Source organism: Alnus glutinosa, chromosome 8 (genome assembly GCF_958979055.1).
Source record: "Alnus glutinosa chromosome 8, dhAlnGlut1.1, whole genome shotgun sequence".
Lineage (NCBI taxonomy): Eukaryota > Viridiplantae > Streptophyta > Magnoliopsida > Fagales > Betulaceae > Alnus > Alnus glutinosa.
In genome coordinates this window covers 25,011,044-25,035,362 of record NC_084893.1, presented here as the reverse complement: position 1 = coordinate 25,035,362, position 24,319 = coordinate 25,011,044, and the positions used below count along the sequence as shown (strand labels likewise).

Genomic DNA, 24,319 nt, shown 5'->3' with positions numbered 1-24,319 from the left:
CTCCCTAGATTTGGTGGTTAAATTAGTGGATGTATTATGTGATATATAGTTAACGTTTGATATGATTTGGTGGTTAAATTATGTGATAGATTCAAATTTTGTCATCAAATCAGTTAAGATGATTTTTGTATACTCTGTAATGATATGACACGTTAAGTCATATGTAGGTCTCACAAAAACAGAACATGTGGCACGCTCTTTAGGCTTTTATTAAGTAGGGAAATTTAACTTCTCGAGTATAAGCGGTTTTTCAATCAAAAATTTGCAATGTTATAGTCACTTTTAATTTAATCTTTTTTTTTGTTGTTGTTAAAATGCCCAAAATGTCCCTTCCCTTATTTATTTATTTTTTTGGTGAAATAAATAAAACTTTGAGCTCTTGTTTTAAAGAGACTCGACGATGTCAACACCGTTCAACTCCCTACCTCTACTTCCAACGTCTCAATTACTTTCACTTTTTCTCAATACATTGTTGTCTGAAACTCTAATGGTACCATCTTCTCTCACTATGATAGCAAACTCTAGCTCCTCCATTCAGCCTCCAAGTTCGGGTTCCTATAACCAAGATTGACTCGAGTTAGACCCAACCCAATACCACACATAAGTTCAACGAACAAACTATCCAACATATTATGCGACCCAAACGCGATGTCCCTGACATCATCAATGGCTTGGCGACCATGACTTATGAGAACGAAATGACGGCTCTGGAGAGCCGTCCAACAACGTGTTGAGATTGCTGGCCATGCGTCTCGCCATTGAGTGGGTGGCTTTACCTAGATGGCAACGAGACCTAGGTGATCTCTGGTGACATCAATGCCTCCTATGTGACCTCAACAATGGGCCTTGAGTCCATTGATTTTGTGTGGATGGGATAATAATGGTCGACACTCGAGAGTGGCAGTGCAATGGTGTTAGTGATGGCGATGTCTCTGGTAGTCAGAGTTGGGCGTCGATTAGGGGTGTAAGTGATGAGGGAGCATGGGATTCAATGGTTGGATTAAAACGTTTTACATTATTTTGGACCCTCGGATTTCATTTACTTGACGTGACAAAATCTAAGCTACAAATGTGAAAAAATGAGAGCTTACTCAATGGGCGGTGAGTTGTTCTTCTGAAGACTGGTGCCTTATCTTTGCCTCTTTATATATTATCAAACACATACAATCTCATTGCAAAAATGTCAAGAAGCAACATGATTCATGAAGATGTTGAAAGCCAGTTACAAGACAAATATTAATGTAAACAATCAATTAAGGTCCAAAATACATAAGGAAAGCACAAAAACATCAGGATTGATTTCACACAGTAGAACGTCCAATTGAGGGAAAAGAAAGTGATGGGAATCAAAATGGGTCTAAAGCAAAGACAAAGATCCTCTCCATCTTTGAAATTAAATATATAGAATCTATTTTATGGTGATGATTTAAAATTGATGTATCTAAAGATGTACATGATCCGATATTATTTAAATTTTTTAGAAGACTTGCCAACATTGACTTCATATCTTGTTTGGTTGCAGTTACAGCCTGGATAAACCCTTTTTTTTTTTTTTTTTTTTTGTGATTTTTTTTTTTTGATAATTCGCAATCTATTTTTCGAGATTGTTTTAGAACTTTGATGACTAAGTCAGAAACAATTAGTAGTTAAGGAATGAAACTGAAATCTGATTTATAATATAATTCAATTATCAAAATGTGTTATGATCTAAAAAATTAAATTACGTAGCTAAACTTTTAGTATTAATAGAAGAAATTTAGAGTTTGAACTCAAACAAATATAAAAGTTCGAGATTTAATTTGAAAATTAACCCCAAACTTTGGAAATTTTCCTTAACACTTTAGAAAGCCATTTGTCAAAATATGATCCGTATTGATGTGATACATTAATAGATTCTGTCAATTTTTTAAACGGTAAAAATAAATTTATTTGTTTATTTATTTTTCCTTAACCCAAAGAGTGCGATTAACTTTTCTTTTTTAAAATGTAATTGTCAACCAGTGGACTAAAAATACATTTAAAATGTTCGTATCTCCAACATGTGGCTCTGCAACCCCGTCCCCCTTCCATCAATCGCATCTCTTGCCTTATCCGCAAGCTAGCTCTTACATATCTCATCTCCTTCACATGCCCAATCGACCCACTTGTCTTCTCTGAAATTCTCTTCCATGGCTGCCTCTACTCTCTCCCCTTCGACCACTTCCCAGGTAAGTACTCATTCGTCACGTACGTACTGCCTATCTTCATCAGGAACTCTGCAACAACCAACCATGTTGCTCGTGTTTGTTTTCAGCTATGCTCTAGTAAGAATGGGATGTTTTCTTCATCCCAAGCGTCGATGCTGAAGCCCGCAAGAACCCAGTTGGCGAGAAAGGAAAATGGTATGAAAATCAAATGCCAGGCTACCGGCATTCCGGCCGACCGCGTGCCTGACATGGGCAAGAGGGAGCTCTTGAATCTGATTTTGTTGGGCGCCTTATCTCTCCCCACGGCTGGCATGTTGGTTCCTTATGCTACCTTCTTTGCCCCACCAGGGTGAGTTCTAATCCTAATTAATTAATTTATGTTTCCTGTCCCAACATAAATATTTTAACTAAACGGAATAAAAATATAATAATTTTTCTTAAGTTCAATATTTTTTTTTTTTTGATTATTAATTTGGAAAGTTAAATAGATGAAATGCATTTATTCTTGAAAATTCTTATTTATATATATATATATATATATATATATATATATATATATATATATATATATATATATATATATATTGGAACAATTAAAAAGAAGCTGGTATTTGGAGATGGAGAAAGTACGTCAAAAGTTTTAATAGAGAACTATCATCTTCAGAGGGTCGAATATGGAAATTTCATGTTCTGGAATTTGTACTGGGTTTGATAATTTTGCTGCTAATTTAACTTTTTCAGTGAACACTGAAAAGCTTCAGACTTAAAGAGTAACTTGCCATGCTTTCCATTAAATGTTCATGAAACAACCTCTTAATCGGATATCTTTGTCAATTTTACAGTCTCCTTTCATAGCCTTACATCGCTAATGCATTCTTGGAAGTTCCATACTATAGGGATCAGGGGTTGTAATTTGTGTGTGTCGAAACATTCGTATAAGATTATATAAATCAATTCTAATCCGACCCATTTAATTAAAAGGGCCGGACTCCTAATTTCATGTTGGGTTTGTGTCGAATTCGTGAGTTGTGTAAAAAATTGCTAATTCTTATGTCACATGTTGAGTTTGGGTCGTGTCGAGACATAAATATAAGACTGTAAGTCAACCTTAACCTGACCCATTTAATGTTGATAATTCTACTCTATCCTGTTAATTTTGTGTTGGGTTCACGGGTCGTGTAAAAAATTGCCACTCCCACGCGATCGTTCAGCTGGTATACAAAATTAAAAATTCTCTCTCCCTCTCTCTCTCTCTCTCTCCTGGATCACCGGTGATGGTCTTGTCGTTGATTCAGTCCCTTAGACAAAGAGTCTTTCAGCTCTCATATTGAAGTATTTTAAGTATTGAGTTTGGCTTACCTAGTTACCGCTAGTGAAAAAATCACCGGAGATCTTCTTGCTTCCTGTGAAAAAATAACTGGAATTTTTCCCGAATTTTGCAATCTTCATCGTTAATTTTTGAACAGGAGATTCTCCGGTAATTTTGGACCACTGAAAATGATAGAATCCAGTAAATCAACTTATTTCTATCCAAATGTAACTATTATACTTCATTTCAGGTTTGTCACTAAACTATTAACTATGATTCCTGCAACTCCTGAATTTTGATTTGTTATACTCCTTATCGGCAACTGAGCAGGTCGGGTGGTGCCGGTGGCGGTACCTTAGCAAAGGATGCCCTTGGAAATGATGTCATTGCATCTGAATGGCTTAAGACCCATGGCCCTGGTGACAGAACACTAACTCAAGGGTTGAAGGTACTCTTTCCTTATTTTTTTTTTCTTCCTCATATTTGTTAAATCATCACTTATTCCAAAAGTTTAAGTTGATAGGAAAAGGTAGACTAAATCAATTAAATTATATTCTAATACTCCCTCTCACGCGTGGGATCAAACCCCTCGTTAATTTGTGAGACCCAACATGTATAATATTTAATTAAAATAGGAGTTGAATGACGGAGACAAAGTTCAAACTCTGATCCTTTGCTCTTATACTGTGTTAAACTTATCCTAAGAGCTTAAACTTTAAGCATTAATGCAAATCAGCCGTATTACCACTTTATAACTCTTGACCATATTTATTTATATAGCCTGCATATTCAAATCTTTCTCCATTTCAAGAACAAATGTCTAATGGTCTTTTCCTACTCAATTGTAAACAAATTGCAGGGAGACCCAACCTACCTTGTTGTGGAGAATGATAGAACTCTAGCAACCTATGGTATCAACGCAGTCTGCACGCATCTTGGTTGTGTGGTGCCATGGAATACTGCCGAAAAGAAGTTCATATGTCCTTGCCATGGTTCCCAGTACAATAACCAAGGCAAGGTTGTCAGGGGACCTGCTCCTCTCGTAAGTCACAACATCAATAGAAATTATACACATACATCCCCTACACATCTCTATTTAATCAAGTTTTAAATTCACCATTAAATTTGTGAGACCTATTATGGGTTCCATAAATCCAATGATGAATTTGAAAATAAAACGTATAGAAGATGTATTTATATCATTTCCTCCAAAATCAATCCCTTGCATATCTTCTCCTCTCTATCTCTCTCTCTCTGAGTGCTAATTATACTTCTTATCTTCATTTGGAGCAGTCATTGGCGCTGGCACATGCAGATATTGACGACGGGAAGGTATTGTTTGTTCCGTGGGTTGAAACTGATTTCAGAACAGGCGAAGATCCCTGGTGGTCTTGAAGAAGCGTCGCCTAAAGTAATAAATTTTTAGTATTTTACAGTCACACCAAATTCCATTGTTAAAACCATTGTTAGCTGCTATGAACAGCCATAGTAAAAGCCCTGTTTTTGAGTTTTTAACTACTTGCTCATTTGTACTTTTAGCTATGTTTTCTGTTTTTTTTCAGTTATTTAGCTGATTTTAGCTTGTTTTCTCTCCTACTGTAGGAGTGGGCACCAGTCTCCTTAGGTTAATCGTCTGTAGTTTTTTACGACCAAAACTAGTGGCGGTGTGTGAGATCTCAGCCCACCGCCACCAGATTTGGTGGTACGGTGACCACCGCCATTTGCAGCACCTAAGGGTTGATCGGATTGGTACAAGTCAGTTTTCCCATTCCTATCACCCAATAGCCAACTGGAAATCTATTTTCTCTTACTGACCCTCGGCCAGCCAACATTGGAATCAACTATTTTCGGTCAGATTGGGTCAGAAGGGCGGGTAATTTGCCTGGTCAAATCCAATCTCACTGTATTTGTAGAGTGGCTGGCCCAACCATTAAAGGGGATCAAGAAATGCATTTTAGATTGAAAAAACATGAATCTAAAACGTCTAGCTTGACAGCTCCCCCTTTTTAGAGCTATGAGGCTTATAAGCACCTTTTTGTTGCCTTCTAGCCTATGTTGCAGTCTAGATAAACTGTTTAAGGACTTTTGATAGGGCTTTCCTAGGGAAAAATACAGAAACTAGACCCTCAAGTCCTGGAATTCAATTTGTTTCCCTCCCCTTTGGGTGGACTTGGCCTCTGGACCGTGAAGGAGATGAACAGGCTCTCATTGCCAAATTGGGCTGAAAACTCCTTTCCAACCATGACATCCTTTGGGTCTCTCAACTCAAAGCAAAATATCTCCCCAATGGAGATCTTCTCCATTCTACCAGTACCATCCTTGACATCCTTGACAGATTCTTCTCCATTCTACACATTGGTTGGAGGAATGTGTCAGCACAAGTTGACAGGAAATGAAGTACAACAATCGTTGGTGTTTTCTCAATTTAGTTTGTAAGATATCACTTCGTTTGGTCCATCATTCAATCTTTTATCCCATGCAAAACGGAAGAAAACAAAGCGATCACATCCCCTTTTTTTTACTGGATTTTTCAAACGCCATCTTCAATTAGTGCTGTACACCATTTTCAAGCAAATAAAGTGCCCTCGTCATGAGAATGATAAAAATTCTTGAAAAGAATCATTATGAAGTAGGAAATATCAGGCAAACGGATGAGAAAAAAAAATATAACTATGAAACAAAATGCGATTTTCAGTAGTAATCAGAACCATAAGTGACAAAACCAACCATCAGAACAATCTTACTCATTTCAAGGTCAAATTACAAACTTAGAACACTAAATGAAGCTCCACAACCAATCATATAAACCGCGGCTATTCATGCATACACATGGAAGAAAAAGACAGCTATATCAAAAGGAAAAATGAGGATGAAACCCCATCAATAATAACACATGTTAGGTTGTAATTGGCTACATTCTGGTTGGACAAAATCACTTGTTTGTAAAGGTGCTTTATAACAGGGATTCCACTATTCAAAAGTGTTTCAAAAAATCTGCATTGTGTACAAGTCAGAAGAATCGATTCCCTGTCAGCCGTCCGGACGACCGTGCCATCCCGTCCGGACGCTCTTCCTTTTTATGATTTTGCTATACATCGAGAGGTATGAGTTACAAAAACACGTAAAAAAGTAATGGTAATAATCTGCATTCCTTTATTTTTCTATTTTAAATTTTTATGCAATCAGTGCCTATAGTTCCAGAGAAGAAGAAAAATTCAAGGTAAACAGGTTGGCACCTTTTAAGGTGCCATGAGTCCTTCAATTGTGTAGAAGAGAGACTCTGCCCAGTCCACTCTAAATAGCAATGTCTGCAATGTGTGCATCACATCGTAGTCTGGATCAAGCTTCCGCTGCCACCCCTACAGGAAGGGAGTAAGAAAACAACAAAATAAATAAAGTTTAATAAAAACTGATAAAGTTTTCTTTAGACCGTCTATAGAAACATATGTTGATCAAGGCCACATCAATATCTAAGTAAACAATGCACATAATCAGATTTATCTACTACATCACAAAATACTAAAAGAAAGTAAATAAATATGCTATTCCATAATTCTAAATCTTATATTAGCCTATGGCATTGTCCTTGCCCCTAAGGCTCACAGGAAAAGCCTTCATGAAAGTATGTGAATGTGTTTGCGGCCAAAATGTTAGGTTAGAAAGAATTGGGGGCAGGGGTTACAAATATGTTGTCATAAAATTATTGAAGCGAAGAAGTGCATTTCCAAACACACTCACACACAAAGCAAGTGATAAAAGGGGTGGAAGAATGGCCAGACGCTTCATCCAACTCTCCCCCTACCCCTCCATTGAGGCCACTTATCAAAAAAAGCAAAATATATTTATAAAAAATAATAAAAAAAATCTTTAAAAAAATCTTTAATAATTGTTACAATTCCAACATTTTCAGTTTTGCAACAACACTTCCTCAATTGCATTTCTACCAAATGAATTCATTGATGAATACTCTTTAAGGAACGCACCATGAAAACAAGTTGTTGAACCATGCCAGCAATAGCCTTCTCCAAATTAATTAACTTTGCAGATTAAACGTTCTCAATAAATTATCCTTTTGCTTAAAACCTCTTAAACTTGCCAAGTATGTAACATTTGATTGTAAATTGCCTGCATCAAATATCCATGACAATTTGAAAGATGGCCAACTAACTTCTGACCACGAAACATTTACATATTCACAAAGTTATTCCTGAGAGCCTTTAACCTTAATGAATAAAAAATTCTGGATGAAAGGTTCTAAAACTAAGTCCTAAAAGTTAAAAGGTCTAACAAAAATGCTTTCAGATGTATTGCAATTCAATATATTTTTTCGTACTAAACAAAGAATAAGCATTTGCAATAACTAAAAGTAACAATGAATAATCCTTTTCTATTAAACCCACACTTCACCCTCCACTTCATTCTAACCACCCGGAGGGGAGGAGTAGGGGGTGAGGGAATGTGCCATTTAAGCTGGGGTTCATTGGCTAGTCTTTTTTTTTTGATAAGAAAATTGCAATTTATAAAAATAAGCGCAGAGGAGCGCAACCCTTATACACGGGAAGTATATAAGAAAACCCCTAGAAGGGACAAACAGAGAATAATTTTAAAAAGTCTACATAAGTAAAAACATTTAAGCTATGATGGGACGCTATCCAAATATATAACGTATTGAGCAACCGCTTCTGTAGCTCTACCATAGATGTCTCTATATCTTCAAATAGCCGCGCATTCCGTTCCCTCCAAATGCACCACAATAAGCACAGAGGAGCTAACCGCCAAGCTTCTTTAGCACGACCATACCCAATCGCCGCCCCCCAACTATTCAACAACTCCAACACCATTCGTGGCATAACCTACTCTACCCCAAATAAAATAAGAATGTAGCTCGAAAGATCCCGGGCGATTTCGCAATGAAGCAACAAATGATCAATAGACTCCCCACTCTTCTTACACAAACAACACCACTCAATCACTATAACATTCCTCTTACGCAAGTTATCATGCGTCAATATTTTGCCCAAAGCTGTTGACCATACGAAGAAAGCCACCCTTGTTGGAGCCTTCACACGCCATATATTCTTCCAGGGAAAAGATGGAAAAGATGGGCCATCTTTCTTAATAAGCTTTTCATAGAAGGATCTCACCTCAAATAAACATTTTTTAGAGGGATTCCACACTAACCTGTCACCCTCTCCATGTCGAGCCGAAATGGAGTACAGTCGATTGAAGAAATAAAGGACCATATCCATCTCCCAATCCAGGATTTGTAGCGAAAAAAGAACATTCCACTGAATAAAACCATTATGAATAGCCAAATTATCCTCCACCATTGCATCTTTGTTCCTCACTATACTAAAAAGAGCTGGAAAACATTGCTTCAAGGATCTATCCCCACACCACCAATTATGCCAAAAACTAATATGTGTTCCATTCCCCACCTCAAAAAGAACAAAATTGCGAAACTTCTCCCACCCCTTCCTAATATGTTTCCACATACCCACTCCAAAGGAACCTGAGAGTGAAGAAATGAGAGTGATACACAAGGGGACAGAGAAAAAAGGCAGAAATTACCTCAAGCACCAAAGTGGTTACCATCACAGCACAAACATTGCCATCGATGTTGACTTTATGACGCCTAACTTGCTCAAGCAATTGCTGCATGCAGTCACCAGGATGGACAACGTAACCTTCTTGGGAGTCCCAGAAACTGAAAGATTTCTCCATTTCCTGTTAAACCAGCAAAACTTCTTAAGATTTTGACTTAACTTATAATAACTATAGTGAATTGTGATGTATCTTAAGCCATTCATTAATTACAATCCTAACAAGAATAAATCATAACACCGCATATTGCACGACTGGGCTCCAAAATTTGGAAGGACTGAAGCTTTGGAGTCTTCAGCCAAACCAGCTGTTAGATTCAATCTAGAATGAGTTTTACCTAGATCTTTAGACACAACCAGACTCAAGGTTTAAGGTCGTATTCTGAGACCTCATGAACTAAAGCCAACTTGGGTACAGTGAAACATATTAACTGGGTAAAATATACTGGGAGTTTGTTGGTGGGTTCCCCATGGGTTGCACAACTCCAAAAGGTTGCAATTTAGTTTATCATTTTTGAGCTTAATTTACACAAGTGCTTAGACATACTACACCATGACCCCCTCAGAACTTGATCTTCGTCTTACGAGCCCCATATATAGAATGAGGTTTTGGATTTCCATACACATGCGCCCCCCCCCACCCCCCCAAAAAAAAAAAAAAAAAAATCTGGATCCAATTTGCATTGTATATGATTTAAAAGTTCAATATATGAAAATATAAAGAGTTTGGTAAATGATGTGATAATTGTTTGCAAGATTCTTATGTCGACCGGACAAGACAAATACATGTCTTTTACCAGAAGCAGCAACAAGCAATAAAAATTAGTCTCAATTTTTTGATAACAAGAACTATATGTTACCTCCACACAAAAGCTAAGCAGATGCATTACCTCAATGAAAGCCCTCGGATTTGGGCAGTTTTGTTGTTTAGACAATCTAAGTGTGCATTCTGCAGCAGTGCGACCATCTCGTAGAGCAACAGCCTTAAAGAAATCCAGTAGATTCACTCGATCTTTCTTAGAAAGTTCAGCAGTCATGCCTACGTCAAGGAGAATGACGTGAGGCCTCGATCTAAAAATTTGTTTATGTGATGTTTTGCTATGTGTTGCTCGGACAAGAATATTTCCAGGATGCATGTCCGCATGAATAAAATTATCTACCTGGAGTAAAAAGCAATTTCTCAGCATAGTGCACTAACTATTTCACTCAGGAAACATCTAATTTCATAAAGACCAAAGTGACAATTGGCAACTTGAACTACATATCAAGACATTTATAATCATTTAGGGTAAAATAATCCGTAGAACCATATGTTACTAGCTTCTTGAGAACTTGTGTTGCTCTCAAGTCACTTCATGGTTACACCAAAAGCGCGCTCCACAGGTATTATACATGTAATCTTGTAATTTTACTGCCCCATAGTAGAAGATACACCTACCTAGAAATTGTAGCCGCTAATATTTGAGACATTCGCCTTAGCATGGACAAGGAACTCAATATCTTTGTCAAGCTGTCAATCGTGACATGGACATACATAGAAAAGTAAAAGGATAACAATATCAATGCTTCAAGGGGGAGAGAGGAACAACTTTCAAACCATTATCCATCTAAAGAAGGATGGTACATGGTTCAGGGGTTTAAGTGCAGGAATAAGGTCCTCTCATACATGACTTAAATGACTGGATAAATATAATAATTATCTTAACTGACCAGATATCAAGACGATGCAAATCTCATTCCGATGGAAATAAGTCTCCAAAGAATGTGTCATATGCTTATTATCATTCACTTGCAAAATTAGTAATATTGTCTGGATCCTATCATCATAGATCATCATAGATTGCAGTGACTCATGGAGAGATTATTATGCAACTTTGGCCCCGTTTGAAAACCATTTTCCCCTCCCCTCCCCTTCCCTTCACTTCTCCCAAAAACACATCAATTTTAAAACATTCTTAATTTTTTTCACTTTTTATATCACATTAACACTTTTTTATTACTTTTCAAATAAAAAACTCACTACAATACAATTTTTAATTTTCATTTTTCCATATAAATTATTTCAACTTTATATCACATCAATTTTATTTTTCAATCATTCAAAAAAAAAAAATCCCAAGGGGAGGGGAGGGTAAGGGGTTTTCAAACAGGGCCTTTAACTTTTCCAGGACAGATGAAGAATACAACACAATTTTTTAAACACTAACTCAACTATCAGTATTTGGAATCACAAGTTACTATAACAAGAAATGTGAAAGAAAAGGGAAAAAGAGTTGCAAAGAGAATGTAAGGTACCAAAAGCATCTTTAAGAGTGCATGAGTTCCAATTTGAGCAAGGGCGCTTTTAATTTGTTCATGGCCTTCAAGCTCTTCAACATAATGTAGAACACTTTCACCTTGTTCATAAGTTTCCACTAAAACAGAGGGGTGCACCAGGGGATATAGAGGCTTTGGGAATGAGACATCCTTCCATCTTCGGAAATTATAGATAAAACGACTCAAATGAGCAGCCTCCCTTGAAAGATCAACCTGAGACATCATGAAGACACCAAATTGTTGTATGCTTTCATCCAATCTGAACCATTTCAAAGAAGGGATGAACCTAGAGACTTTGGCCACAAAATTAATTATCATAAAATCCCTTCTAATTGTGTCACCAACACCCGGATGTCGAACCTTCACAGCAACAACAACAGGTTTGATTGGCTGACCAGGATATCTGTATTTCAGTGTAGCTCGATGAACTTGAGCAACACTTCCTGATGCCACAGGTTTCTCATCAAAGTTTTCAAAGATTTGATGCAGATTTCTACCAAATGCCCTTTCAATGCTGTTTTTGGTGAATGCAAAACCATGTGCTGGTGCATTGCTATGAAGTTTTGCAAGTTCGGTGCACAAATCTCTGGGGAAGAGATCTGGTCTTGTTGCAGCCCATTGACCCCATTTTATGAATGCTGGACCTGCCTTTTCAAGTGTAAGATGAACGATGTGGAGCCATCTTTTCCTAAATTCAACACCAAGGGAATCCACAAACGGAGCCATAGCAATGCAAGGTGAGAACAAAATTGCTAAATAAATAGCTCTAAGAAACAAGATAAAACCCTCCAGAACTGAATACACAAGCAAGGTCAAATAAACATGTCCATCTTGGGCATGCATATAAAATGTATCCCTTGTTGGCAAGTATTCTGCTTCTGCCCATGTTTGTTGTGTCCAAGCAAGCTCTCCGATTATGATAGCAATAACACCAGGGACAACTAGATTTGATCGGGTCAAAGCAAGGCTCACTGCACATGCAATCCCATATATTGGTTGTAAAGCTGGCCCACTGTAGGAACATACTTGAGAAAACCTTTTCCAAGCAATTTGCACCTGGTGAGAAATTGTCTTACTTGCTGAAAGGCAGTAGAAGTTTCTGGAACCACTACTGTGCAATAAACTCTCTTTTGCTTTATATAAAGTAAAAGGGGAAGGTTCTCTAAAAGAAAATTTATATAGTGAGAATTTCCTGCGTAGGAAGGAACAAGGCCCAAGTACATTAAATGGCCCATCACCATTTAGTTCTAAGCCGCCTCTCTTCCGATTTGGGTGGAGGGAATGTGCAACCCTCCTCACATTTCCAGAGGTCCAAAATCTGCACATTACAAAATGTATCTAGAATTCATAATGCACTAAGCTAACGAGAAGAGAATATTATAGGACGAGCATAAACCTGAACATTAACTTTTTTTTTTTAAAAAAAATTAAACATTAAAGAACTGTTATTATGCAAGTTATGCAGATTTTCAGAGATCTTAATGTTTGAAGATGAGCGAAGAATGATCCAGATACAATCTTGTCTATAACCTTATCACAATGATGCAAAATATTTCAGCACCTAGTGATGCCAATCGCATTGCAGAATATCTCATATCTTCCCACAGGTTCAAGATGCTAACTATCTCGTTTGAAAAGCTGTTCAAACCCAATTTCTTTTGAATGAAGCTCTCTATCCAAGGCCGTTTGGACTCCTTTTTCACGTGCCCTTTAAATGAAGCTCCTTGAGCTCTCTCTACATAGACCTAGCTCGAACAATGTTTCCCATGTGCTTTGAACAAATCTCTCTAAACTCCTTGGAATGGATCTAGTTCGAACATTGTTTCACGTGTGCTTCAAACAAAACATTTTGACTTCTCTAGATCAATGCCAATCAAAGTCCCGTTCAAACATTATTCGAACTAAATAGATTTATGACTTTGGGAAGGACAATGTTCAAAACACCGTTCAAACGCCACTTGGAATGCGCATCAGAATTGGCAAATTTTAGTTAGGTTTTTCATAATTTGCTCTACTTAGGGTTTTGTTTAGGATAATAATATGTAGCTGCCGAACACAACAGTTCATGGAGTTATGAATAGGATACGGCTTACATGCTACAGAGAAAAGTACTGCACATCTCTGGTAGAAAAAATTGACAGTCCAGATTCACTCCAATTTTATTTATTTATTTATTTTTTTGATAAGTAAGAAAACTTTATATATAAGCATATGGCGGACTTAAGTACACCGAAAGTATACATAGAAACAGCCAAAGCTAACCCATAAAAGGAAAAACCCAAACAAACTCATAAGGACCAACCCCAAAACCTGCATGCAGCACCCACAACACCCAGAACCGCAAGAAACCCAAATGATGTCGTGAAAGCCTAAAAAACGTTGGAGACAAAAACCCACTTTGACACCGTTTCAAAGGAAGGAAAAAAACCCTAAGAACAAACGTGAAGGGACATGAAGCATGACGTTAATACATAAAAAGTCATTGAGAGATGCAAAACTTTAGATGCATTATATGATGGGTTCTAAGACCATTGCTGTTTCCAAAGGCAAATAATGCATTGAATGAGAAAAGACTATGAATACTAGATCTGTGGTGGAATAGGGATTCATGGACTTAACAGATAAGTCACCTCAAATTGCAGATATTGTGGTTAGACCTGTAGAACCTGAAACCAAATCTACTACTGATATGATGCTGGAGTATTCGACCTCTCTGTCTTATTCGTTTGGCATGGATAATGATCCATTGTTCAAAAGAATCAAAACAAAAAAACAAGTCATTGAGTGCTTCTGTAAATAAGGGGTGGAATGCTGTGAAATGCTTTGTAGACAAGGGAAGTGAAGCATGAAGCTGCAACTTCATGCGCTTATACAAGACCCAGCCATCCAAGGAGAGGCAAGATGCCCATTAGACCAACCACTGGCGTTGTATCCCGAATTTTTCCAAACTTGCATTGCGTTGTATCCAAATCCAATGCCCTTCTGTCAATTTGTCCTCATCGATTTCTATTTGTCTTACTCTATCCCTCCAACACTTCTATAATAGTTGTGTTGGCCTCCTTATGTACACTTCTACTACTACTCATATACTCAACGATTTTAAATCGTCTTTTGGTTCTCATTTCTCACTTGGGACTGCTCGGTTCCAAGTGGTTTGGGCACTCCAGCTGCCTAGAAATAGCCGAGTGGTGGAATTTGCAGACAGACAAACTAGTGGGGTCTCTATATTAGTCCACACCATCATCTACTTAGGACTCATCAGTGGATCACCATCTTTCTTGTCTACACATGTAGAACAGGAGAGAACAGAGAGCTAAGTTGTGGCCTGTGGGTGCTTCTCCTTTGAAACGGCGTTAAAGGTTTTTTTTCCTTAAACGTTATTTCTACGACGTCATTTGAGTTAAAATATACTAGATTTAACCTGGACTGTCAATTTTTTCTACTGGAGATGTGCAATACTTTTCTCTACAGCATGGAAGCAGAATCCTTTTGAGTAATATTTTGAAAGAGAATTTCTCTTTGTTTATCAACACTTGGCATTCTTAGGGAATCAACAAGTGTTGATGCCATCAACCTTGGTATTATAGGAAGAATAGACAGGTTTGGAAAAGGCTTTTCTTCCGTTATTCGCAAAGGAATAAATATAATTAAAGCAAGGTTATCAATTTGCCATATATGCCTCCTTGCATCAATTAGTTTATTCATGATAAGAATTCCATAGACCTTTGATTCTCTTCACTAAGGATCGTGTAGTTTCTATGGCAATACATCTCGGAATGAAAATGAAAAACCTGCCTCCACAACTATGGTTCAAGAAGCACAAAATAGAGCAGCAATGGTTCATTGATAAACAGCATCAGTGGGTTCCTCATCTATACGAGGATATATCTTACCAGAATGCGAATATACCAGCTTCGATCAGATAATTTATACAAACTCTTCTACGACACAAATCCCTGGCATCAACTCATTACATTTACATGCCTTATCCAGCAACATGTACACATTTCTTTTCTTCAATTATATTCCAAATAGAACTATTAGCCCTATTAAAGGTGCATTTTTCAATTCAAAATTTAAATGCAACAAATATTTTCATTTTTCTAGTTTCTCGACTTTCCCAGACAGCGCAATTGTTCGAATTCTAAAAGAATTAAACGAAATGAGAGAAAGTTGTAGAGGCACTGACCTTGACATGGCGATCAGTGCACAGGATCGGTGGTGTGCTCTGGAATACGCAGGTGGCGCGGCACAGCCACTGGCCGGCGTTTTTTTGACGACGCCAGTGCATACACCGTCATCGGCGTCTAACGTGTCTCATCCCTCGCCGCCGCGATAGATCGTTGGCGCTGAGTTGGCGCATGGTAGTGGTTTGTGGTGGCGTGCGTGCTCGTGTGTGAGAGAGATTGAGGCAACTGTGACTGTGAGAGGACTGAAATGGTCGGATCTTAGCGGAACACCAACGTCTGGTTGAGCGCTTGTTTTTCTGCTAACTAGTTTTGGCCAACGTGTAACTAGGGTTTATCCTTTTTAGTTTTTATTTCTTGCTTTTTTATTTTATTATTGATTTTTTTTTGAAAAAAAAAAATTGATAACAAAATAGGGATACAGTACTCATACAATTAATGAGGGATACACTTCATCCTTTGCAAATTCCCCTCTTTTACTTCTTTCAAATAATTTTTTGGGTCCCTTATTATACTCATCGAGGGATGCCAGAGCTCTTTCTAGTATATTTTTAGTGTCCATTCATGTCATAAAAAAAATTAAAAAATTGCATTCATGTCATTCAGAAAGACATAAATGTAATTTTTATTTTATTTTATTTTATTTATGCCTATTCAAATGAACATCATAAGAACACTAAAAAGAGCTCCAACATTCTCTATCCTAACTGATTTGGTACGTGCTTTGTTATGGAACAACTTGAATGTGAAATGTTTAAAGTTTTTATGGGATTTGTGCATGCTTTTACTGTAATTTTTGTACTAAACATGTTTAGCTGCTTTTTTTAATTGTATGAGTTAAAAGTTGATATTTTTATAAAAGGCAAGTTGATTATTGCATGAAGATTTATAAAACCTTAAAGATAGATTTCCTTTTATGTGAAGCAGCATTAATGCATCTACATTCCAATACTTTAAGATGCTTTTTCATGGCTGATTTGCAACTAATTATGACTATAAGAATAAAAGCTAGTATCTTTAACGTTTAAAGCTATGTGTGAAACTATGCTTGATTAGAATGTATGTGCATGATGTAGGGTCTATATTAGTAGGGGTTTTGAGATCGTTAGGAGTATTGTTTAAAGCTTGATATTATGCTCTGGCAGGTGTTTTTAGTGATTACTAGCTTTTGGCAGTCATCAAACAACAATCGATCGATCGATCGATGATGACATAAAGTGTAATATTAGGTTAATTGCATGTTTGGGTTCTTAGACGCGTGACTACGGTTTCACATTTAAAATTATGGTTTTTTAGTATGAAAATTGGTAGCGTTCCAACAGATGATTAAAAATAAAGAATTTTAGTTTTGAAACTTAATTGGTTTTCACAATTACTTGGATTTTAATATTTGTAACCACTTGCAATAGTATGAGACTTTGCAGAATAAGACTAAGGAGGGTATCGAATCACAAGGATTGATGGTTGTTTGGTTGTGAAATACTTAAGAGGTGCTCCAATTTAATTTGAAAAAGATATTTTGTTTGGTTTTTATCATTAAGCTAACATGAACTAAAAACAACTAAAAGTTGAGAGATTTAAGAAAATGAAAAATTTAGGGAATTGATTTCACTCAATCTTTAAACACATGGCATATTATGTCTATCTCGGATTTCCTTCACATGTATAATATGAGCGCGTAATGATTGTCAATCACACGACGACCTCAACATGAAATTGTTTTAGTTAAAAAGCAATCATAATCCATCTACTTACACAATAGTCATCCAACCAATACCTATGCATGGATGATTAATGCTCCATAGTATGGACTATAAGACCTCTCAATAAGCATGCATATCTATGAAAAAGCATAACCATCTTAGTTTAGGACATAACCTCCGCATACAATTACACTATAATTGAAAAACATCTAAACAACAATTAAACTAAAATGATGTGGAGTAATACATGTTCCCTAGCATGATTTATCAAGTTCACATAAATTATGTCACAAGTAACATTACATAACCATCATTCCCTTAATCAAAGAAAAATGAATTGTCGAGTTCAATCAAGAATCAAAGGATTCTCATAAACAAGAGATCCTTCTTTTCAAGATTGAATTTGTTTTGAAGAACATTAACAAGAGTTTTGCAAACCTCTAGGCTATGTAATCATCACACATGTATAGAAATTCAATAATAACACAATCAAGCCATGGCAATTGGAAGGAGTTCCATCAATACCCTATAACTAGTTTAGCTACTCATGGATATATGAGATTCTCTTATAGAAGAAGAACTCATTTCTCTAAGAGGATTAGAAATTACAAATCAAACTAACAATATGTAAAACAACTTAATTTAATAAAAGAACTAATCTAAGAACTAAGAACAATAAAGAACAAGAATTAAGGAAAGAAAAATCTAAATGAAAGCATTAAAGGAACTAGCTAAACTCTCTAGAATTTTCGGATTCCAGGGTTGTATCAAACATAAAATAAAACAAACAAGAAAGGAAGAAGAAAGAAGTTGCTGGAAAATATAAAGAACAATTGCATCAAACTAAATTCAAACTTTACTTGAATAAAAACAGAATTAAAGTGAGTTACAAAACTAAAATACACTAAATCTAAGCTATCTGGAAAATATGAAGGAAAGGGTGCATCAAAGAAATGCACAAAAAACTAAAACTAAGAAAAATAATTAAAAACTCTCTCTTACTCTTACGTTCATTCTCTATTTATAGACAATTTTGATACAACAAATTTAATCCATTTAATCACTTTCAGCTGCACAAATGAAGGGTGACAACATCTGATTATAACCGCACAGCTGGAGGATGAATTTGGATCACACACAAATGTGTTGACATTTGGAGATCTTTTCTGGAATATCCGAAGTCGATCGATCGATTATTTAGCCTTGGAATTTTTGATCAATCGCATGTAGATCGATCGCTTTTAGTTTGATTGCAGAATCGATCGATCACATTCTTATGCATGGAAATTTCGATCGATCGATTTTACTTGACCGGTTTTTCTCTTCTTGGCAGGAGGACTTGAACCTTAAATGATCTTCAATTTGTCTTTGATGTATCTTAGGCCTAATTTTGATGATTTTGCTCTTGTTTCCAATTAGGACCTAAAAAAGAGTTAAAACACTAAAACACAATAACACATTATTTAACAACACATTTTAGGGTTTAGCATATGCGGATTAAGGATGGGAGATCTAGGTAAATCTTTTAAGATGTTCATGATTGAGGATGGGAGATCTAGGTAAATAAATACTTACAAAACAGTAGAACGGTTTTTTATCATGCGATATATTTATTAAACTGAGTATTCTTTAAATGCATGTTTCTATTAGGTAATCATCCTGTGAGCCTAATGTTTTCAAAGGATGTTTATAATTGCATTAAGACAGATAATTATATATGTAAAATGAATTACGATAATTGAACATATGATGTGGATCGTCATGTACGGATGACGAGCACATGGGTATAAAGGCTTAATCTTATGGTCGATGGTTTATTTTGTTGTTGTTTGGCTTTTGACCCAATTATTTTATAAGTGACCAACGCAACCATGTACAACTGGTGGTCACATATAAAATATCGTTAGTGGTGTGAATAACTCGGGGTTTAAATCTGACTAGACCATTAGCAATGACGGTATGTGTGCTTCACCGGAGTACCAATGTCGTACTACAGGTCCCACGGGACAACGCAAACCCTATCGAGAATGGATTAATGACTCAAATAGATCATATGGAGGAGAGTTATAGATTATAAGTAATTATAAATAATGTTTTAAATATCTATTCAGCATGGTTTCTACATTAAATAATATGCGAATTGTCTTTGGAATTACGCAAATCATAATTTCAAACAAAAACCATTTTGATGCTAGCATACTAACAGAGACAATACTTATCAATGTTGCAAAACCTATGAGGCTATGACATTGTCAATTATCAAAGTCAATTGTTTATATTTTATAAATTAAGACTCACTGCATGGCAAGTTTCATGATAATTTATTTATTAAGTCGTGAACTTACGTAATTATTTTTTCATCTGTAAAACATCTCGGTATTTTGAAGTTTAGTAGGCTATCAAGGAAACAAACTTAAGCGATTCATAAAGCTGAATATGCTAATTAGCGAAAATTTTGTGTAGACATGTTTACATAGTGTTGTTTAGACAATAATGATTATTGTGAATTACCTTCTCTTGGAAGCTCTGTTTATAATTGATGATAGATGATAGGGGAAACTTCACAAAACCCTCATGAACTTCCACTCGACTTGAAACTACTCCTTCAAAGTTCAAAAACTCTCAATTTTACCCATCAATCCTTGAATTTGTTGCAATGTCCCCCATCCATTAGCAGGGACAGAGCCAGGGGCTAATGGCCAAAATTTTTTTTTGGTAGGGGTCAAATAAGCTAAATTTTTATTTTTACCTTATATTTTTTTATTTTTATTTTTTATTTTTTTCCATCTAATAATTTTTTTTTTTTGGAAAATTGGGGGGGGTGGGGGGGCATGGCCCTTGCCAGCCCCCCTCCCTCCGTCCCTGTCCATTAGGGTTTGACGTTAAATCAAACGGCAAAAGGGGTAAAATGGCTTTTATGCCCCTGAAAATTTTATAAAATTTTCAATTTACGCTTAATTTCAAATTATTATTATTATTATTTTTTTTTAAAAAAAAAAACAAAAAATTGAGACCCACGACTAGGTTACCTTATGACCCTTCGTGGGTCACAGAATACGGGTCACCACAGGGTCTGATGGTGACCTCGCCGGCTGTGGGTCACAAGGTGACCCAGGATGGGTCCCGTTGTTACCCAGCATGGGTCATGCCGGGTCCTGACTAGCGTGGGTCACAGACACAGGTCACCGCATGGTTTGGTGGTGACCCCGTCGGCTGTGGGTCACATTGGGTCCCCACGAGTACCCATACCCAATATATATATTAAAATATCAAACCAGGCCAATAAGTATAAGAAAAAGGCTAAGTATGAAATGAGAAACTTTTGTGAACAATATGGTCTGCCTTCGATCGCACCATCTAAGAAACATAAGAAATCTCGTAAGCATGAAGAATATAGAAAACATAAAGGAAAGTTTATAAGATTCAAGAAAAGAAGCTTCGAACCTAATGAGTTTTATAAGAAAGAGAAGAGGAAACCTAAGAAAAGAAGATTTAAGAACAAAGAAGGTTGTTATAAGTGTAGAAAGCCAGGTCACTTTGCAAAAGGTTGCAAAGCTAAGGAAACTATTAAGCAGCTAAAAGTCTCTAACGAAGAAAAAGAAATTTTCATAAGAATGTTAAAAATACGAGACACTAAACCAAGTGAATATGAGTCTGAAATAAGTTCAAGTGAAAGATATTGCTCTTGTAGTAGCAATAAGTCTAAGTCTGGTCTTGAAATAAGTTTAGTTGTGAAGACACTTGTTGTAAAACAATTGGTGTCATGACCAAAGAAGAAGAGCAAGAAGAGTTACTTCTTGATCTCATAAGTAAAATTGAAAATCCTGAGTTAAAAAGACAATACTTGAAAAAATTAAGAAAACTTCTTACAAAGAGAGAAGTAGCTAAGTCTAAAAGCCCAGAAGTAAGTCTAAACACACTTAAAAGATTTGATAAGCCTAAGAAACAAATCACGATAAATGATTTGCAACTTGAAGTTAATCAAATTAAGTCTGAGATAAAAATACTTAAGGAAGAAAATCAAGAGTTAAAACAAGATGTCAACCTCTTAAAAATTGAGCATAAACTTAAGTCAGCCGCTAGCAGTCATAATGATAGCGAAGCCGAACTTGAGCCTAAGCCTGAAGACACAACCTCACAATTTGAAGAAAATTGTCTAAGTATAATTAACCGAATCCATATCAGAAAGTGGTATTCAAAGGTTAAGATTAAGATACAAGATTTTGAGTTATCTGTAGTTGTATTAATTGATACATGTGCAGATCTAAACTGTATACAAGAAGGGTTGGTTCCTACGAAGTATTATAGTAAGCCAAAAGAAACTTTGCGTTCTACTAATGGTAGCAAAATGCAAATTACTTTTGAAATAAACAAAGCTCATGTTTGTCAAGACAATGTTTGTTTTAAAACAACATTTGTCTTGGTTAAGAATATGACTGATAAAGTCATATTAGGTTTACCTTTCATTACTTTGTTATACCCTTTTACAACAGACCATGATGGTTTGATTACTCATCCCATGGATGAAAAGGTTAAGTTTAAGTTCTTAGCAAAGCCAGAACTAAGTCAATTGAATGCTTACAAAAGCAATTCAATCTCTAAGTCTATTAACCTAATTAAATAAAAAACTCAACAAATAGAGTTTTTACAAGAATAAATTAAGGTTAAAAGAATTGAAGAACAATTAAGTCAAAAGACCCTTCAACAAAGAATTCAACTCTTTGAAGATAAGATCAAAAGTGAAGTTTGTTCTGATCTCTCTACTACCTTCTGGCATAGGAAGAAGCACACAGTAAGCCTTCCTTATGTCAAAGATTTTGACGAAGAAAAAATCTCCACTAAGGCTAGACCAATTCAAATGAACCAAGAAACTATGGAATTCTACCGGAACGAAATAGAAGACCTATTGCGTAAAGACATAATACGTAAAAGCAAGTCCCCTTGGTCATGCTCAGCCTTTTATGTTCAGAAGAATGCTAACTAGAAAGAGGAGCCCCAAGATTGGCCATTAATTATAAGCCCCTTAACATAGTCTTGGAATGGATCACGTATTCAATCCCAAACAAGAGAGACTTAATCAATAGGTTAAGTGGATCTGTTGTTTTTTCTAAGTTTGACATGAAAAATGAATTTTGGCAAATTCAAATTTATGAGAAGGATAGGTACAAAACAACCTTTGTCACACCCTTTGGGCAATATGAATGAAATATAATGCCCTTTGGTCTTAAGAATGCCCAAGTGAGTTCCAGAATTGGCCCCTTAAGTAAATACTCCATAGTTTACATAGATGACGTTCTCATCTTCTCTAAGTCCATTGAAGAACACTGGAAACATTTGAATTCGTTTCTAGAAGTTGTCAAGATTAATGGTGTAGTAGTTTCTGCTACTAAAATTAAGTTGTTTCAAACCAACATCCGATTTCTTGGATACAATATCCCTGAATCGAAGATAAGTCCAATCAACAGAGTCATCCAATTTGTTGATAAGTTTCTTAATGAGATCCTTGAGAAAACCCAACTTCAAAGATTTCTTGGATCTCTCAATTATGCTGCTGATTTCTATCAAAACCTTCGAAAGAAGTGCAAGCCGTTATTTGATAGACTTTAGACGAATCCTCCTCCATGGACTAATGTTCATACTTCCGTTGTCAAAGAAATTAAGCTCCATGTCCAGACATTGCCCTGTCTTGGCATTCCAACTACTGACTCTTTTAAGATTGTTGAAACTGATGCCTCTAACATTGGTTACGGTGGTATTCTCAAGCTGCAAGTTCATTCCAACCAACCTGAACAAATTATTCGTTTCCATTAAGGAGTTTGGAATTCAGCTCAAAAGAATTATAGTACTAGTAAGAAAGAAATTTTATGTATAGTACTATGTATTTCAAAGTTTCAAGATGATCTTTTAAATCAAAAGTTTTTGATACGAGTTGATTGTAAAAGTGCAAAACATGTTTTAGAAAAGAATATTCAGAATATTGCTTCTAAACAGATTTTTGCAAGATGGTAAGCCATTTTAAGCATATTTGATTTTGACATTGAATTTATCAAAAGAAATCAAAATTCTATTCCTGATTTCTTAACTCGTGAGTTCTTGCAAGGAAACAATGGCGGATGAAAAGAAAGAAAAGCCCTCAACCAATAAGTCCAAATTAAGTCCAGAATCTAAGCCCTTTGAACTTGTTACCCCAAGCCAACTAAGTTCCAGAGACCTTGTCTTAAGAAATTCACCTGTCGAAATGGCGAACCGCTTCACCACTCTAGGAAGTACCATAAGTCCAAGGCCGTCCTTTCAGTCTGCCTTAATAAGCCATTATGACCCATTTGAAAACATTGAGCCACAAAAGCCCTCTAGAAGTTTTCAAAAAACTTCTCCATATTTTGCTAAGCTCCCAAGCCATGACCAATTTTTTGTTGAGCCAGATTTTAGCCACCTAAAATCTCCAGAAGTTATTGCCAAAGCTTACTTTCGTCCACGCTGGCATTACCCAGCCATCCACCCAGATAAGTCCATTGAGTTTTATAGAGATGTACTCCTTGAAACTAAGTCCATACAGATCAACCCGATCAAATGCCAGAGAGTTCCAGGAAGAATCGCTTTCCATTCTCTCTTCATCATTAGATTCATGTCCCAAAAAGACTGGAGAATGCCCCCTTATGCCTTCAAAAGTCTTAACAACAAGAAGCTCTCCAGTTACCATGATTACATTGAAGCCTGGTACAAAGTCTTGTTGTACCAAAATGAAACTCATTCCCACTCCTGGTTTGTTAATTTTGACAGAAACTTTAAAGGACCAATTCCTTTATGGTTTTACAGGTAGTGTCAAGTTTATGGTCCCGTTAATGAGATCATCCCTGAAGAAGTCAATGAAGCCATAAGATATTTCTCCACTGTCAAGAAGTTGACACACCAAGAAGCCCAGTTGCCAATAACCCTCCACTTCTTTGGCCATTACAAAGTCTCGTGGATTGTGAAATGACAATATGTTCTAAATCATAACTGTATTGCAAGACAG

At 36.3% G+C, this 24,319-nt stretch overlaps 2 protein-coding genes across 6 annotated transcripts; one reads left to right on the top strand and one right to left on the bottom strand.

Annotated features, from left to right (window-relative positions):
- The first annotated feature begins 2,046 nt into the window (after positions 1-2,046).
- LOC133874829 (cytochrome b6-f complex iron-sulfur subunit 2, chloroplastic) lies at positions 2,047-5,010 on the top strand. Its single transcript, XM_062312700.1, has 5 exons — positions 2,047-2,207; positions 2,294-2,535; positions 3,826-3,943; positions 4,355-4,537; positions 4,789-5,010. The coding sequence occupies exons 1-5, from the start codon at positions 2,169-2,171 to the stop codon at positions 4,888-4,890; spliced, it is 684 nt and encodes a 227-aa protein (XP_062168684.1). The 5' UTR covers positions 2,047-2,168; the 3' UTR covers positions 4,891-5,010.
- Positions 5,011-5,394: 384 nt separating this feature from the next.
- Positions 5,395-15,927, bottom strand: LOC133874827 (uncharacterized). 5 transcript variants are annotated; one of them, XM_062312697.1, is made up of 6 exons: positions 15,604-15,927; positions 11,394-12,732; positions 9,989-10,258; positions 9,067-9,222; positions 6,732-6,854; positions 5,395-5,843 (listed from the first exon to the last, which is right to left on the bottom strand). In XM_062312697.1, exons 1-5 carry the CDS (start codon positions 15,609-15,611, stop codon positions 6,735-6,737), a joined length of 1,893 nt encoding a protein of 630 aa, XP_062168681.1. In that variant the 5' UTR covers positions 15,612-15,927; the 3' UTR covers positions 5,395-5,843; positions 6,732-6,734. The 5 variants fall into 5 exon arrangements, with proteins under 5 accessions (XP_062168681.1, XP_062168683.1, XP_062168682.1 ...); XM_062312699.1 differs by lacking the exon at positions 5,395-5,843 and adding an exon at positions 5,944-6,048; XM_062312698.1 differs by lacking the exon at positions 5,395-5,843 and adding an exon at positions 6,148-6,314.
- Between the last annotated feature and the right edge of the window lie 8,392 nt (positions 15,928-24,319).

What these genes read in the sequence shown, in the direction of transcription:
- LOC133874829 (XM_062312700.1), top strand. Translation starts at nt 2,169, where the DNA reads ATGGCTGCCTCTACTCTCTCCCCTTCGACCACTTCCCAG. An exon ending in ACCTTCTTTGCCCCACCAGG is followed by an intron (nt 2,536 to 3,825) that starts GTGAGTTCTAAT and finishes GCAACTGAGCAG; the next exon opens with GTCGGGTGGTGCCGGTGGCG. An exon ending in CACTAACTCAAGGGTTGAAG is followed by an intron (nt 3,944 to 4,354) that starts GTACTCTTTCCT and finishes AACAAATTGCAG; the next exon opens with GGAGACCCAACCTACCTTGT.
- LOC133874827 (XM_062312697.1), bottom strand. An exon ending in CACTCTTAAAGATGCTTTTG is followed by an intron (nt 10,259 to 11,393) that starts GTACCTTACATT and finishes TTTTTACTCCAG; the next exon opens with GTAGATAATTTTATTCATGC. An exon ending in TAACCACTTTGGTGCTTGAG is followed by an intron (nt 6,855 to 9,066) that starts GTAATTTCTGCC and finishes CCCTTCCTGTAG; the next exon opens with GGGTGGCAGCGGAAGCTTGA.